Source organism: Heteronotia binoei, chromosome 4, assembly GCF_032191835.1.
Source record: "Heteronotia binoei isolate CCM8104 ecotype False Entrance Well chromosome 4, APGP_CSIRO_Hbin_v1, whole genome shotgun sequence".
NCBI lineage: Eukaryota > Metazoa > Chordata > Lepidosauria > Squamata > Gekkonidae > Heteronotia > Heteronotia binoei.
The window spans coordinates 145,573,189-145,589,713 of record NC_083226.1 but is presented as its reverse complement, the minus strand read 5'-3'; the positions used below and the strand labels follow the sequence as shown (position 1 = coordinate 145,589,713).

The window sequence follows — 16,525 nt, the reverse complement described above, 5'->3', positions numbered from 1 at the left end:
AGGGGGCAAGAGCAATCCTTCCCTATCTCCCCTGGAATCATGATTCCCCTTTCTTGCGCATCTCTTCTCTGCAGCAATGTCTGAGTCCCAAAGTCAGTATAGGGCAGGAGTCTCAGGCGTTTCTCCCAATTTCTCCTCTAGAAGGGAATTTCCATTCTTACCCAGTTTGCCGCCATCTCAACCCACCTGCTTTGCTGCAGGCCATTCTGCTTTTGCAGTACTCTTCTGAGCCCTCCGGGTTTGGTTCCAATTTAAATAAAAATGTCAGAGGCATGAAGTTGCTCTTGAAACTATCAGTGAAGTGGTATGATTCCTGGATATCTACAAGAGAACATTCTATCGATTCCACACTAGCAAGGTGCACCAAAGTCCCTGCCATTCAGAAGTGCTTAAATAACAGTGGAACAGTGAGCGAGGAAAACAGACAACTCTTAATTGTAAATGTTCTGACAGGCACATGACACACCCACAAATGCAAATGGTGGATTTATTCAGTCAACATTAAAAAATGGGGGAACTGCTGAAAAACACTGCTTTGTCAAAACAGTAAAGAAGCAAACAAAAAAAATCCTTCCTATCTTTATTGAAAAGAATCAACTCTTATGGAAGAGATTAGAGCTAGTAACAGGGGTGAGCAGAAAGCAAAAGCCGTTCATTGGGGAGTGACAGTAGAGATTCGACTCTTGCCTATCCCATTGACGTGTAGCTTAATTCTCCATGCAGCCATTAAATGGTTCAGGACTCGACAATTCAATAACATTTTCCCTCTCACTCAAAGATGTATATACACATACAGACAGTTGCTTCACTCAATATTAGCATTGTAGTCATCACTTTCTTTCCTCTTCCATTAAAAAAAATCTCTAGAAGTTCAAACAAAATAGGGCTAGAGACAGCTTCCTTGTTCCATTCTACCTAGCAGCCAGCATACACGACATTTTTATTTTTATGCCATCTCTCGTATTAACTCTTTTCTCTTTTTTTGCAAGACTGGTAAATAGGAATATCTGGAAACAGCTGCAATTACGCAGACAAGGGAGGAGGAGGGAAAGGGGGAAAATATTACGTAGGTTTCTTCATCATCTTGTCTCAAAATTACTCAGTTCTGGGTACAGTTCCCTGAACATTCCCAGTTCTCTGGACCTGGAACACTTTCCAATGCAGTAATTTCAGTGAAAAGATGAGATATTGTCAACAAGGATTTGCTAAAGCCAGTCACACCAATTTCCAGCACTTGCATCCGACAGGATCGTTTTACAGGCTGCAAGAGCATCTTCATACCAGTGAGCTTTCAAAGTGCTCAGATAAACAGCCATTTAAATCCTAACCTCCAACACCATATCAAAACTGCTGCAGATAAGGGGTATTCACTGATTTTGCTGGGGGGGGGGGAGTAAAGAAAACAACAGGTCATTTATTAAAAATGAAATGAAATCTTACCTGGATCCAAAATTCAGGAGCACAAAACTTTGGCCATACTTCATAATGTAAGGAACTCACAGTCATCTTACTCATAAAAATTTATATCCTCTCAGATTTAATAACTAAGCATCCAAAGGTACAGACTCTGAGTAGTCAGGTAAATATTTCTTAGGAGTAAGTGCACTATCATTCTCCGACAAAACTTTCTATTGCACTTGCAAGGGAAAAGAAAATCAATTCCGATAAACCACTTCAATGTCCCAAAAGTTTGTATTTAAAAAATGCTGTCCCCTGCATACAGCGTCTCTCTCACAAAGCATCTGACGTGCACACAGAGGGAGCTTTTTGAATCCTGTCAGATACTTTCTGGCTTCTTGTAGAGAGCTATACTAGTCTGCATATACTCCAAAATGGCAACCTCATCTCTCCTTGTTGCTATGGACACGCCATACGTCAGACCTGCACTTTTTTCCCTCAGACCTGTTTGTTTATGACAGGCCTAGGTGCTTCCTATTATGGTGCCTGCATCAGCACAGCATGCCATTTGCCAGTAACGAGAGCCCGCGGCAGCCACTAAGGTGATCAGCATGCAGCAGAGGACAGAGATGCTGAGGAATCTAAGCATGCTCTCTGCAACTCTGCATAGAACGGCAATTTCAGGAACGGTTAAGCAGCATACAAATCACTGAGCCTGATCTGGCCTGGCGTTTCCGATGGGGAAAGTTTACATATAGGAAAATTATGGAAAAAATAAAATCCTGGAAAAGCGCATTAAAAGCAAAAAAGAAAAAAGGACAAAAGTCAACCACTAGACATTGACAAAGAATTCAATGCTGCCCTGGCTTATGGAGAAATGCTGTTGTGGAAGACTGCGCTGACGACAGCAGCGAGGTCCCTAGGCCCTCAGGACTGCTGTACGCTTTACAATATCATTGCTCATTCTCTAGTGGCTCTCGCTTTTGCACTTTAGAAATATACTGCCTTTCCTCTGGCTGCAGAAGCTAGTCTGTTTGTTTGTCCTGTAGGCTTAATGGGGAGGGAGGCTGCCCTTTGGGACAAGGGAGACAGAACCCAGAAGGAAGACATGACTACTTTCAGACTCCCATCTGCCAACTCCGACAGTCCAACTAGCACAACATCCACTTAGTCAAGTCACCCTGCCAAATGACCTCACTTGCTCAGATGAGACAAGGCTTAGCTCATGCTTGCACATCTGGGCCCATTCACTATAAATTTAGAGATAACACAAATAATGGCCTTTCCAGTTTCCAGACAGCTCCAACTATGTAAATCCTTAGCAGAAGCAGGGGCTATTGCATAACTGACCATGTTGAAATCCACAAGAATACCCAATGCTTGCAATTCTTGAGCAACTACAGAATCAGCAGACATCTACAGACCTGTCAGCACCCTGATAAAAGAACTATTAGAGCAGCACAACTCAAAGAGCGAGCCTTTTTTCTCACATTGATTTTTTTTATTAAGAGTTTGATTGGTCCTTCTGACTGAATACAAACCAATCTGCTAACTAGACAACAGAAAAACAGATTTTGTGTCCGGTGGCACATTTAAGACCAACAACAGATTATTCAAGGTATGACTTTTCATGTGTGCACACACACTTCCTCAGACAGTGCATGCACGCGAAAGCTCATACCTTGAATAAACTTTTGTTGGTCTTAAAGGTGCCATTGGACTTAAAATCTGTTCTACTGTTTCAGACCAACACAGCTACCCTCCTAAACAACAGAGGGTTTCTGTTCTTATTTTAGTTTACTCTGCATTACATTTGAGGTTGACATCAAGGAAAGCACACATATTAAAGCAAATTAGGATTTCTAAATGCAATCTGTTAGTATACAAAAAGAGAATCTTTTTGTCATTATATAGGGACAAAATATTTTAGCTCAGTAACCAGGATATCTGAACCTTTGTAACCTTGCTTTAAAAAGACGGTGGTACGCACAGCCCCACAAAGAATTCTGTGTGCTTAAGCTGACTGAAATCTGTGGCCTAGATACTGTGCTGGCTGTGGCCTCAGTTTCTAGCATTTGTACATGAACACATGATTAAAGCAGAATTTTTGTACCTGTGTATTCCTAGATGCACACCTCTTAAATTATAAACTCCAGAGCCAACTGGAGAGATGCAGTTCCAGAAAAGAGTACACTGTACCTTTTCCATCCAAAAAATCAGAGAGCCAGTTCCAGAAAAGAGTACCTTTCCCATCCAAAAAATCAGAGGGTCTTAGTGGCCAACCAAGATGTTTCTGCTTTCACCAACTTACTTCTGCTTTGCAGAAGGGGGATTTGCTTCTCTTTCTCCCCTCCATCTTTCCAAAAGTGAGTTCTTCGCTCACTTTGTCTTTGATGTTTGTAGAAGAGGTTCCTGCTTCCAATGCCAATGAAACAGCTGCTCAAAGGAAAGTTTTTCCTCATATATACAGCTCCACTGGGCAAGAGCACATGATCAATTAGGTGCTCTTGGAGTAACCATGTAATATTCTCCAAAAGCATCTAACATAACTTCAACTAAGTCCACTTGCAGGGAGGGTGAGATATAAATCCAATACATGAAAATGAAATGAAATGAACTGGCCTTTCTTGTTAACACCTCTCCCACCTTCTGAACTGGATATAAGAACATAAGAGAAGCCATGTTGGATCAGGCCAACGGCCCATCAAGTCCAACACTCTGTGTCACACAGTGGCAAAAAATTTTATATACACACATACACTGTGGCTAATAGCCACTGATGGACCTGTGCTCCATATATTTATCTAAACCCTTCTTGAAGGTGGCTATACTTGTGGCCGCCACCACCTCCTGTGGCAGTGAATTCCACATGTTAATCACCCTTTGGGTGAAGAAGTACTTCCTTTTATCCGTTTTAACCTTTCTGCTCAGCAATTTCATCGAATGCCCACGAGTTCTTGTATTGTGAGAAAGGGAGAAAAGTACTTCTTTCTCTACTTTCTCCATCCCATGCATTATCTTGGGATGAAGATATGAAGACTAATGGATCTTTGTTCTTACTAGTAAATGAAGAACTGAGTTTTGATTCACAAAAGCTATACCCAAAGGAGATGTGGTGGAAACTGCTATCAAGTTGCAGTTGATTTATGGCACCCCCATGGGGTTTTTGAAGGCAAGAAACAAACAGAAGTGGTTTGCCATTGCCTCCCTCTGTGTAGCAACCCTTGACTTTCTTGGTGGTCTCCCATTCAAGTACTAGTGAGAGTCCATCCTGCTTAGCTTCCGAATAGACCATTTAATAGCCATCCAAAGATTATATTTAATATATGGATTTCTACTTGCATTGGCTAGAGTCAGCATGGTATGATGGTTAAGAGTGCTGAACTAGGATATGGGAAATCCAGGTTCAAATCCCCACTCTGCCACAGAAGCTCACAGGGTGACCTTGGGCAAGTCACACCCTCTCGGCCTAAGCTATCCACAGGGTTGTTATGAAGATAAAATGTAGGAGAGGAAAATGATGTAAGCTGTTTTGGGTCCCTGTTGGGGGAAAAGGTAAGATATTGAACATATGAACATATGAACATATGAAGCTGCCTTATACTGAATCAGACCCTCGGTCCATCAAAGTCAGTATTGTCTACTCAGACTGGCAGCGGCTCTCCAGGGTCTCAAGCTGAGGTTTTTCACGCCTATTTGCCTGGACCCTTTTTGGAGATGCCAGGGATTGAACCTGGGACCTTCTGCTTCCCAAGCAGATGCTCTACCACTGAGCCACCGTCCCTCCCCATTGGATTTATATCCCACCCTATAGTCTGAATCTCAGTAGTCACAATCTCCTTTACCTCCCCACCACCACAACAGACACCCTGTGAGGTAGGTGGGACTGAGAGAGCTCTTACAGCAGCTGCCATTTCAAGGATAATTCCTATGAGAGCTATTGCTGACCCAAGGCCATTCCAGCAGCTGCAAGTGGAGGAGTGAGGAATCAAATCTGGTTCTCCCAGATAAGAGTCTGCACACTTAACCACTACACCAAACTGGCTCTAAAGGTATAAATGAAGTAAATAATAATACTGTCAAATAATAACGATGATGATGGTGATGGAAGATGCCCAGCAAAACTTGACTTGAGACTGCACATTCTAGAAAAGAAGCATGATCCTGAGAGTGGGGGTGGGGATGATCAAAGCAAAAAAACCTGTCCGTCAACTGCAGAGATGCGATATTGCAGAAAGGAAAGTCACCAAAGGGTAGATTACCTTTAGACAACATAAGAAAAATGACCAGACCATGCAAATGTAGAGAAAGAGTAGATCTTGGTGGTGGAAATATGAAAACAAACTGAAGATGTTGCACTGAAATGAAGACAACCCTGAAGTTGTTTGCTTTTTATGGCTGTTTCACACATCATACCAAGAAAGCACAACCAACTGGGGCTCCATATGGCACACACACAAATTTATAGCATATGTATTAACATATAAGTTTTGAAATGTTATGCTGTTTACAGGTACATGCTGAAAATGCAACAGGTCTGAGACATGGGAGATTAGACTGTTTCCAGTTATGGCAGAGGAGTGGGAGGGTTTGTGTGGGAAGATTAGAAGGTCTTCCATCCCAAGGGAAAACAATATTCTCCTCAAACTGTCCAGTTGTTAATCACGTTCAGATTAACTAGGAAAAGAGAAAAATCCATGTTTATACAGTAGATATGTAATTATTCCATAGAATATGACTGTACAAACGAGTACTTGCTACTATGTCACGTCAAGAATGCAAAACGAATCCAGCCATCTTGGACATCATGCTGAAACACTGATGGGATAAGGGACCAACTGAGTTCCAAAAGGGAAAGGAATCAGGGCTTTTTTTTGTAGCAGGAACTCCTTTGCATATTAGGCCACACACCCTGATGATGTAGCCAATCCTCCAAGAGCTTACAGGGCTCTTAGTATAGGGCCTACTGTAAGCTCCAGGAGGATTGGCTGCATCAGGGAGTTCCTGCTACAAAATGCAAAGAAGTTCCTGCTACAAAAAAGAGCCCTGGGTAGGATCATGCCCGTGACTTTCTATTGATGTCCTTAATTGTTCTACAGTATTTTTGAGATTTAAAAGGGAACACCAACCTATTAAACTCATGATTGCACAGGGGGGAAACTTTACTACATGACAGAAACTTTACTACATTTTTTCTGATTAATACTTTTTGAGCAGCTCCCAAAGGCAGAGAGACTGAATTACAATATGCTAGGCCTACTAACAGCTAAGGAGCTGTACATGTGCTACCTGCAGAACTTCAGGTCTTAGGAAGCACAAAAGAAAGACATCTGCTGGGAAATGTTTCCATATTAAATTAGGTAAAAAATGTGCTTACCTCTACTGCACAAGGAAATTCCTAGCCCTGTGAATTCATGTGTGCTCTGTCATCCATTATGGGTTTCCATTCATGGGACTCCCTTTTCTAAGTTGCTCCGAAGGACAAACCCATGGGACCAAAAGCATGTATGCATGTGTCTATCAGTATACCAAGTATCTAGGAGTGGCTTAAGATGAGTGCAGCTGATCAATGGACAAACATGTATAATTCTTTCCCAGGTAACTATTTCACTTACAAGAGTGATTTGTTAAGGTAAACTAACCTGCTATACAAAGACATCCTGAGTCTCAGTCAAAAAGACATCAAGGCCTGCTTTGGTTTAGGAAGGCTTCTCCACTATGAACAAGGTTGTGTGCCCCAACTCCACTCTGTGCACCACTTCCTTGACAACAGTCTGTCAGAAGTAGTAATTTTGCCTTCATCTGCCAGCCTCACTTGAGAAAGCGTGAAGCTCCCCTTTGAGTACCTCTGCTTCTGCCGTAAACTGTACTAATACAACTTAAATAGCAAGTGGGGATTTGCACAAGTGAGTTGCCTTGTGCACTTCTGCTGTCCTTGCTTCTGCAAGTCCTTTCTACAAAGAACGATGTCTACCCATCCCACCCACACTTATCTCCATGGTTACCTGAGTGGAAGTCTGTTGTGCTCCAGCACTACCTAGAGTAAGTATAGTGTAGAACAAAGACTCAAGACTCTTGTATCTCATGCCAGCAGCATAAAAAGGTGGTGTGTAGGAGGGGAACGGCATTACTTAATTAATATGCTAAGTATAATCCCCTGAGCACATGTGAAGAAATATTTAGCTACACTACATTGTTTTATCTCTCCCTCCCTCCAAGCCATGAGTATTTTATTGTCCTAAAGGCAACTACCAGGCAATCACAGAGTGAGATGAAACTTGACCACGCTGTATTCCAATCATCCATGTATCAGCTCCCTCACAAAAGAGATTAACCCACATTGTCCAGTTTATGTACCAAACCAAAGAGAGAAAAAGACAGAGAGAAAACAAGTATGATACTTTCTGCACCAGGGCCGTTAAATGTTTTGTAAAACTGTAACTGGCTAAGTGAAGGAGCTAAATCATATGATATAGAAGGGATTGGAAATTTCTCCCAGGTCACAACAACCCAACCTCTTTATTAAAAATATCCCTTCCTGGCCAAATCTTGCAATTCAGTTAGATCCAAGTTATAAAGCAGGAGGAATTCACCAACACTTTCCCAGAGAACTGCAGACCTTAGATATTCATGCACCCAAATTTAAAATGGTAAATCCATCCTCTTACTTCAGAGGTGGCCAATGGTAGCTCTCCAGATGTTTTTTGCATACAACTCCCATCAGCCCCAGCCAGCATGGCCAATGGCTGGGGCTGATGGGAGTTGTAGGCAAAAAAACATCTGGAGAGCTACCGTTGGCCATCCCTGTCTTACTTGCATCTTTATGGTTTTAAAGAAATCCCAAGGGGGAGAGGCAGGAAACTGACACCTTTGAGATCTACTGCCAGAATTCTACTGACCACCGTCTAGCACAAGCCTGTAATACAATTACTACCACAATTACTACCTCAGATGCCTCAGGAAAATTGGGAAGAAAACACTGCACACAGGGAAGACCTCTCTAAATTCTACTGGATGAGAAATGGGAAGAGGGGAGAGTCATTTTGGCCCTGACTTGGATAGCTCAAGCAAACCCAATCTCATCAGATCCTGAAAGCTAAGCAGGGCTGACTCTTGTTAGTACTTGGATGGGAGACTTTCTTGAAATAGCAAGTTGGGAGGACAGGGGCATGCTTTAGTCAGTCACCTCTCTGAATATCCTCCAGACGCCCAGTAGGGGCAGGCATCAGAGGTCGACATGACTTCCAGGTGCAGACACACATGAACACACAAATACAAAATACCGAAAGAACCATCCAAACTGGTAACATTTTTTTTCAAAGCACAAGTGCCACAAGTGCCAACTATGGCGCCCTTCAGACACCATAATACATTGTGGTTTGTGCAACAAATTATTGTTCATCTACAAAACTTCAGCAACAAATCCTAATTTGATTCAAGTCTTGTAGTACCTTAAATATATCTGACTAAGGGAGTTTTGACTCTCAAAAGCTTATACCCTGGAAATCTTGCCGGTCTTCAAGGTGCTAATGGACTCAAATTTAGCTCTTTTACTGCCAGGGCTTTTTTTTGTAGAAAAAGCCCAAGAGGAATTCATTTGCATATTAGGCCACAGACCCCTGACACCAAGCCAGCCAGAATTGCGTTTGTGTGTTCCTGCTCAAAAAAAAAAAAAAAAAGCCCTGTCTACTGCAAACTAAGACAGTTACCCCAGCTGAAACAAATCCTAGTTTGCACACATACATTCTAGTTCATCTGCTTCTTGGCCCTTCTTCACCTCCCTAGAATAAAAGAGATTCTCCCTGTATTGGCATCTCTGCAGCCAGACAACTATGGTTTGTGAATTCAGATGTTGCAACAAGCCACAAATATTACAAACTGTGATTAACAAAACAATAAACTGTAGTTGAAATTCCAGCTTGGTGCCAGTTTAACACTCCACATAACTATCTGGGATCTGATCAAACCACAATTTAGAAATAATGGAGTATTGCCAGTATCTAAATATAGTTCTAATGTTTTCTGTGTTCTTGGAGAGATTCTAGAGCGCACAACAAATAAGGTATTATATAGTTCAAGTAATAGTTCAATAATGCATCAGATAAACATTTTAATTGGCAAATACATCTGAAAGCAGTGCTTATCTTATATTTAGGAATATAAATTTATTATATATATATCTTATATTATATATATATACACATACACACATACTTATCTTATATTTTCCTAGAAACAACAAGATCTAGCTAAACTGTATAGTCAGCTAGTACCATTGTCAAGCTTTTTATAACAGTACTGTCACATGATGCAAAAGTTTAGAGACCCTTTATCCGCCTTCTTGATCTTAAATAACACATGTGCCTGCTTTGTAACTGAACTGGCATTTATGACATCAATAAATTATTTTTGCACTATATAACTGCATGCCATTGTCAAAATGCAAAAGGTTGGTGGATCAGTAAACCCCACTAAATGAGATATGACAGCATTATCCTTCCTCTGTAACTGGAAACTGGTTGCTCTGATCTACAACTGTGATGGAAGTTTGAAATAATGCTAAAAATGTACTGCAGCGCTGAAGTTTATACACATTTCTAGTATGCAAGTGATAGTTGCTAAAGTAAGGTTGCCTGAAACAACCTCAGTGTTGCACACAAGATACCTAGCAACTGTAAGGCATCAAGTGGTTCATCTGACAGTGACAGTGCCCATTACATGTAGTGTCTGGGCTACATCCCTAACAGCAGTTGATGGCAACATGGAAGCTCATCTTGTCATCCTCTTGTAGAAGAGAACTGTCCTTAGGCGTATCCATAAACTTAGGACACAAGCAAGCAATACTCCATTAACTCCATAGCTTTTGTTTCAGCACTATAAATGTGCCTTGGTCAAAGCCCTTGGTCGGTATGATTTGTAATACACTCATATATGTAATTTCTTCCTGGCACCTCCAATCTGTATACTTTTTATGATAGGAAGGGTGTGACTGGAGAAGAGAACACCTGGCCCTCCCTTATATAATTTGCATGCTTCATTTAAACTCTGTGGTGCAGAAACAGTGCCCACAACTTGAACTCTGTGGTGCAGAAACAGTACCCACAACTTGAAACTGCATCCCTGTTTAGTATGTATATGAGGGGTTATACCAGGATCCCTTCTTTCCTTGCTTGCTAAGTTTGGAGGTTTGTCTGTCTTTGAGTTATTATAGTTTTTACAAGTAAACAGCAGCAGTGGGAGCTAAAATCTGAAAAGGAACAACAGAGATCAAGTCCCAGGGAACAAGTCATATCTTTGTATCTATTCTTCCTCTGGTTCTAGCCCTGGCTGCTGCTGCTGATAGCTGAGGAGAGAGATGCTGGGCTCGCTTTTCCTTTCTCTGTTGGGTTAGCAACCACCACTTTCCCTTAAGCACCAACACCAATCGCTACATGCACCCTTCGCCATCCCTTGCCCTTGACCCCCATCTCTCTCTATACATATGCAGAGTTTCATTCCTTGAAGCCAATGATGTGACTTAATATCATAATCCTAACACTGCAACCGCAAGGGGGCTGGGGATGGGAATGGATGGAAATGTACTGTATTAGTACAGTATTACAACATCAGTATATGAACAATGACTTTCAAAACTGTTAAAAATACAAATTTGCAAGAAATGCATTTTCACCTGCATTAATTATTCTTTCAGACAGCAAGCATGTTGTTTATCATACTTATCATTCTGTATGCCATCCAAAATAGTATGGTTTTGTTGGATCTTGCTATTGTTCAAGTATGTCAAATCAAGCATACCCAGGATGGCTTTTTCAGCTTTATCAATTACTTGTGCCATGGCACAAAGAACATTTTGTGTTTCCAGCAGTACAATATAATACAATACACACACACATTTGTCCATGTTCACACAGAGTGAATAAGCTTTGCACAAACGTTACTTCCTATCAAGACCTAAACCCATTTCAGATTTTTTTGAACAGGTACCTTCACTCCCGAAAGATACTGTACAAGATACTATGACTACACTTTCCTCTAACAGGTCAGATATTCTACAAGGAAATTCCTTTTAATAAACCCCCATGTCTTATATTCAGAGAAAAAAGGGTTTCCAGAAATTAGACTGGAACAAGACTAATGCCTTCAAAATCTGAATCTGCGCAATTCCAAGCCCCAGAAGAGAAAGCCCTAGCATTAGGGGCATGTTGAACTAAGTATGGGATCAGGAATTTGCTACATTGCATTTAATTATCAGCAAAGACATTTAAATAATTGTATTCCTGCTTTACGGCCAAAATAAAGCCAATTGTGAGGCTGCAGTAAAAATTTTCAGTGCTGATGTAAAGAATGGCATAATTCAGGATGACCTTCAGATTGGCTATGGCAACTCAGCTCACTATACATCTCATAGCAGGAAACCTTGGCTCTACAATCCTGTTTCTGAAGCAAAGTGAGCACTCTGGGTGAAAACACAGCTTTCCACACGGCTTTCCCCCTAGCATCACCAAAGACTCTTTAAACATTGAACACATCCATAATATTTAAAAATGCAAATATTTTATGTAAAACACCTCTCCAACTTATTCATTAGCAACAGAGTGTCCTATTTAGACAATGAGGACAGATTGTTTTTTAAAAACAAAAATCAAGTAAATGAACTGTTAAAACAGTATTTAAAACATGCATTTAAATATTTAATACACAACAAAATAGATTACTAAAACTCATGAAGATAGTTTCAGGTGGGTAGCCATGTTGGTCTGCAGTAGGAGAACAAGATTCATCAGCTCTGATGAAGAGAGCTTTGCTGAAGCTTGTACCTTGGAAACCTTTTGGTCTTTAAGGTGCTACTGGACTTGAATCTTGCTCTTTTACTAAAAAGCACAATCCCAAAACTGCCATGTTCATGACATTATTACTACAATCAACTAACTGCCATTAAGGGTGAATTTAGAATATGAAAATGCTCATATATTGATATTCAAGCTAATAAGCAATTAATTAAATAAGCGTATTAGGAAAAACTTGTCCAGTACTTGCAAATGAGGCTGCTTATAACTGCAAATCAAAATACACAGTCACGTTCCTCACTAAACTAAACAGCCTCTTTGCTCACTTTGTGTTTCATATGCACGTGTAAGTTTTTTTAAAAATTAAAAATGTAAAACAGTGAATCCAAGAAATATCTGGTGTGAACAGTACACATGTCATGGACTGATTGGATGTAGCTGCCTACTGAGCTTACATTCTGTGGCAAAACAAAGTTTGCTACTGCACAGTGTGTGAAAGAGTCCTTTTGAGTGTGCTGAGTTTAATGTCCAGAGCAACACAAATAGGTCTGAGGAAGAAATTATCATGAGCAGTAAAGTTTCTTACATTTGCTTCCTTACAACAGAAGCAACCACACAAATAATCGTAAATTTCCCAATTCTGTGTATCTTTACTAGAAATCAAGTCACTCCCATCGAGTTCAACAGATTTACTTCCAGGACCTCAGGGCAGCCTCAAGGAAGCCCAGGAGGAAAACTCAGTGGTGCCAATAACTTGACTCTTGTGGGGATGCTCAGAAGGCTTGTAGCAATCAGAGGTATCTCTCCCTTCTGCAACTAACTGAAGGTGACCAAAAGGATAACAGAGGTAAGGAGCCATTAATCCTATGATGAGAACTGCATTCAAATATGTAAAATTTTACTAGAGTTTTTTTTAAGCCTTAAAAGGATTATGGTGTGTGAATTTGTGCCAGTTTTCTTAGGGGAAATGTGATTAAACTTGTTGCTCAAACCTAATCACATTTTTTTCTGAAGTAAGTGTCAGTGACATCAATAAGACTCACTTCCAAGTCAACATGCTCATTGTTGGTTCTGTTAAGTATGAAGTCTAGCAACTCCCGTCCTGTCACGGCCTTTGCATATGAAGCACTTGTATATGACATACACTAACCAAGTTCCTCAGTCTGTTTCCACAATACATGAAGCCTTTCTTGCCTTTCTCCAGTGTGTGCAACAGGCTGTACCCATGTTGACAACTACCTTGTGCTGCCGACACTTTCAGCAAAAATCAACCCCCATGTGGATCAGTCCTCTTATCTAAATGGTGAAGGAAATGTATTTTCCCCATCCTGCAGCATTCTGATGTGACTACTCATAATGTTTAGATGGCATACACAGCCTCTGGATCCCATACTGTAGTGTCTCCTTGGATACTTCTAGACAGATTCAGCTCCCTTCTCCTTTTCATGTATAAATGGCAACCCTGCAATGGGCAAAAGTGAATGATCTGTCTTTTTTTTTTTTTTGCATCCAAATTGCTTGTCAAATTGGCCTTCTGATTCAACCACAACTGCAGTATTGCTTGACAGACCTTTTATAATGTTTAGCTTACTGCAAAGTTTTGCAGCCCTTCTCCAGGACCAAAGTCTGACTGAAGTGGAACGCTTTGGAGCAAACAAAGCATGAGGTTCAGGCAGACAGACACATTTACAGAATGCAAGAACTCGACTCAACTGAATCCTATGCCTCTTCACTGCTGAGCAAGTCCCCCTGAGTTGGGTGGACTAAGTCCCTAGAAGCCCAGGGCAGTCTTCGGGAGAATTCAGTGAGCTAGGTCGGAAGTCTCCCAACAAAAGAACATGTGAAACTGCGCCCTATGCCAACACCATCGAGGCACCCACGTTTTAATCTGCAAAGCATCACCGCTGTGAAGCAAACTTCCAGCTCCCGAGGGCCAAGTTTCGCTCGGCCTGCCTAAACCGCAGCCCAACACTGCAGTCTTGTGTGGCACCCGAGCGAAGAAGCAGCCAAGTCTGGCTGGGGAGGAGAAAACAAAGTCAAAGCAAGGCAAAGAAGCGCGTGGGGAAGGGGGGTGACGGTGGTTTCACTGGTTCCTACCTTGTTCGAGGCCATTTCACTGACGGAGTGCCTGGTTTGCAAGGTTTCCAGCTGGTCCAGGCACCAGTCCAGCTCCTCCAGGGTCTCGCTGGCCAGTTTTTGGTAGGCCTCCTCTGCGAAGAGATAGGGAAAGGAGTACTCAGTTCGCAAGCGTTTTACGGGGCTAACAGCAAGCTCCAACGGGTCCATCCTGCCGTACCCAGCTATGGGGGGATGCCCAGTGCCCACACATGAGTGCTGCTCCTTCATATTGCTAAAGCCAGGCAATGGGGAGAAAGGCGGGCTTGGTCCTCCGGCGGGAACCACGAAGGAACACCTCCAGCCTCTCGGGATCCAGTCTGGGCGAAGGCAACTTTTGGAGTGGAGGGGAAGGAGGGGGAGCAGGTGAGGAAAGAAGGAAGCGCGCCGCTGCTCCGTTTGGACTCCCTCCCTCGGCTGGTAGCGCGCCCTGTGCTGGCTGGCAAGAGGAGGAGGCGGCGGCGGCGGCGGGCGTAAGCAGCCGCTTCTCTCTGGCGAGCAAGAGACTCTGGGCTACACGCAGCGAAGCGCTCTCCTTCCCTCGGGCTGGAGGCAAGCAGCGGCGGCGGCACTTCCTCCTCCCCCCTCCCCTTCGGGGAAGCTTCAAGCCCAATGAATCAGAGCAGCGGCTGCCGGGTGTGCGGCCACCGCGTTTCCTGTTTGCTCAAGTTGTGCAGCAGAAGCCGCGCAAGCAAGTGGAGCAGAGCAGCAGCAGCAGTCCTTGGAGGAGCTGTCGTCGTCGTGAGGGGAAGCCTGCCTCGTCCTCCCGCCTTCCTTCCTCCCTTCCCCACAGAGGAATCTGCGCTTTCCAGCCTGGCGCGCTCCGACCTCCAGCTCCCCCCCGCCGCCCCGCTCTCTCCCTGCGTGTGCTTTGTTTTCATTTATTGTCTCAGAGTCTCCAGCGAGGGACAGGCCAGCGCCTCGCTGTTCCCGCCTTTGAACAGGCGCCGCCAGAGGAGTTTTTTTGTTGTTGTTTTTACAGCGGGAGGGTTGTGTGCAGAGCTGAGGGGAGAAGAAAAGGTCGGGCTGGGGGAGAAAGAGAAAAGGCAGTGTGGAGGACTCTCCCTCCCCCCTTTGGTAAAGGGCTGCGGTTTCTTCTTCGCCTCAGACGTGGAACCACACGCAGCGCCCTTTGCCCAAGCTGCGGCCACCTGCGCTGGGCGGAGAAGGGCGCGCATGACGTGGCCGTGAAATCCCCTTTCTCCACACCCGCCGCCCGCCTTATATAACTGCAGGGGCCTGCCTGAGTGGTGCTCTGGGCCGGCCGGAGGAGGAGGAGGAGGAATATAAACAGGATTAAGGCCTCTTAACCTTGGTGGGGGCTTAGCCCAGGCAAAGCAGGACCCGAGCTAAACTCTCGGGAAAGGGGGTCGGGCCTTTACGCAACCCACTCAAAGCCTGCAGAAAAAGACAGTGGTAGACATCTGCCACTGTGCACAGACTTCATGTTCCGGCATGCTGCTGCAAACCCTCATTTTCTGGCGTTTGCAGGAGTGTGTCAGATCCTGCAGATGCATGTGTTGCCACACACTGGGAACTAACTTTTTCTGGCATCTTTCCCCAACACTACCACACACAATTCATGTCCCAAGGTTAGGGATGTCAACCTCCAGGTGGGACCTCTGCATCCCCTGGAAGTACAGTTCATCCCCATACTACAGAGATCAGTTCCCCTTAAGAAAATGGATGTTTTGGAGGGTGGACTTCATGGCACTGCACCCCACTGAGGTCCCTGTCCTCCCCAGGCTCCTTCCCCAAATTGCTAGGAGTTTCCCAACCTGGATCTGGCAACCCTACCTATGGGTCATATAATTTGCACTGAGGAGGCTGATTATTATCATTTTAAAAGCTTAAGAGAGGAGTACTGTCCAGTTCATAAAATTTCAGAAACATCTGCTCCATGTAGCTCTGCCATGAGATATTCAGGAATGGAAGGTCGTAACAGCTAAGAGTGTCTCAAAGCAATGACCAGTGTCCCCATATTTGCTTACTCCTCCACAAACCATAAACTTCCTTCAATTATCCTTCAATTATCAAATCACACTATGTGGATTTCTTAAGTGTTCCATACTCCAGTAACTAATAAGGTAAATCGCACCATTAATATGCAAAATATTTTACAATCTTTGGGCACAATCCAGCAAAGTTAAGCACTTTTAAAGCCTGTACTGACTTTAAAGTATGTCATTAAATCTCCCCCTGAAATCAATACCACTGACTTGTGC

The 16,525-nt window shown here is 43.1% G+C and overlaps 1 protein-coding gene across 7 annotated transcripts in view; it reads right to left on the bottom strand.

Moving 5' to 3' along the window:
* The window catches only part of PDE4D (phosphodiesterase 4D), a 596,108-nt gene that overhangs the window by 55,096 nt on the left and 524,487 nt on the right, over positions 1-16,525 (bottom strand). For 6 of the 7 annotated variants that reach the window (XM_060235952.1, XM_060235953.1, XM_060235957.1 and 3 more), the window contains exon 6: positions 14,283-14,395. In XM_060235952.1, the coding sequence (XP_060091935.1) occupies positions 14,283-14,395 (113 nt within the window). Of the gene's footprint in view, positions 1-1,440; positions 1,568-14,282; positions 14,396-16,525 lie in introns of those variants that run through there. The other variant, XM_060235958.1, reaches the window with a different exon arrangement.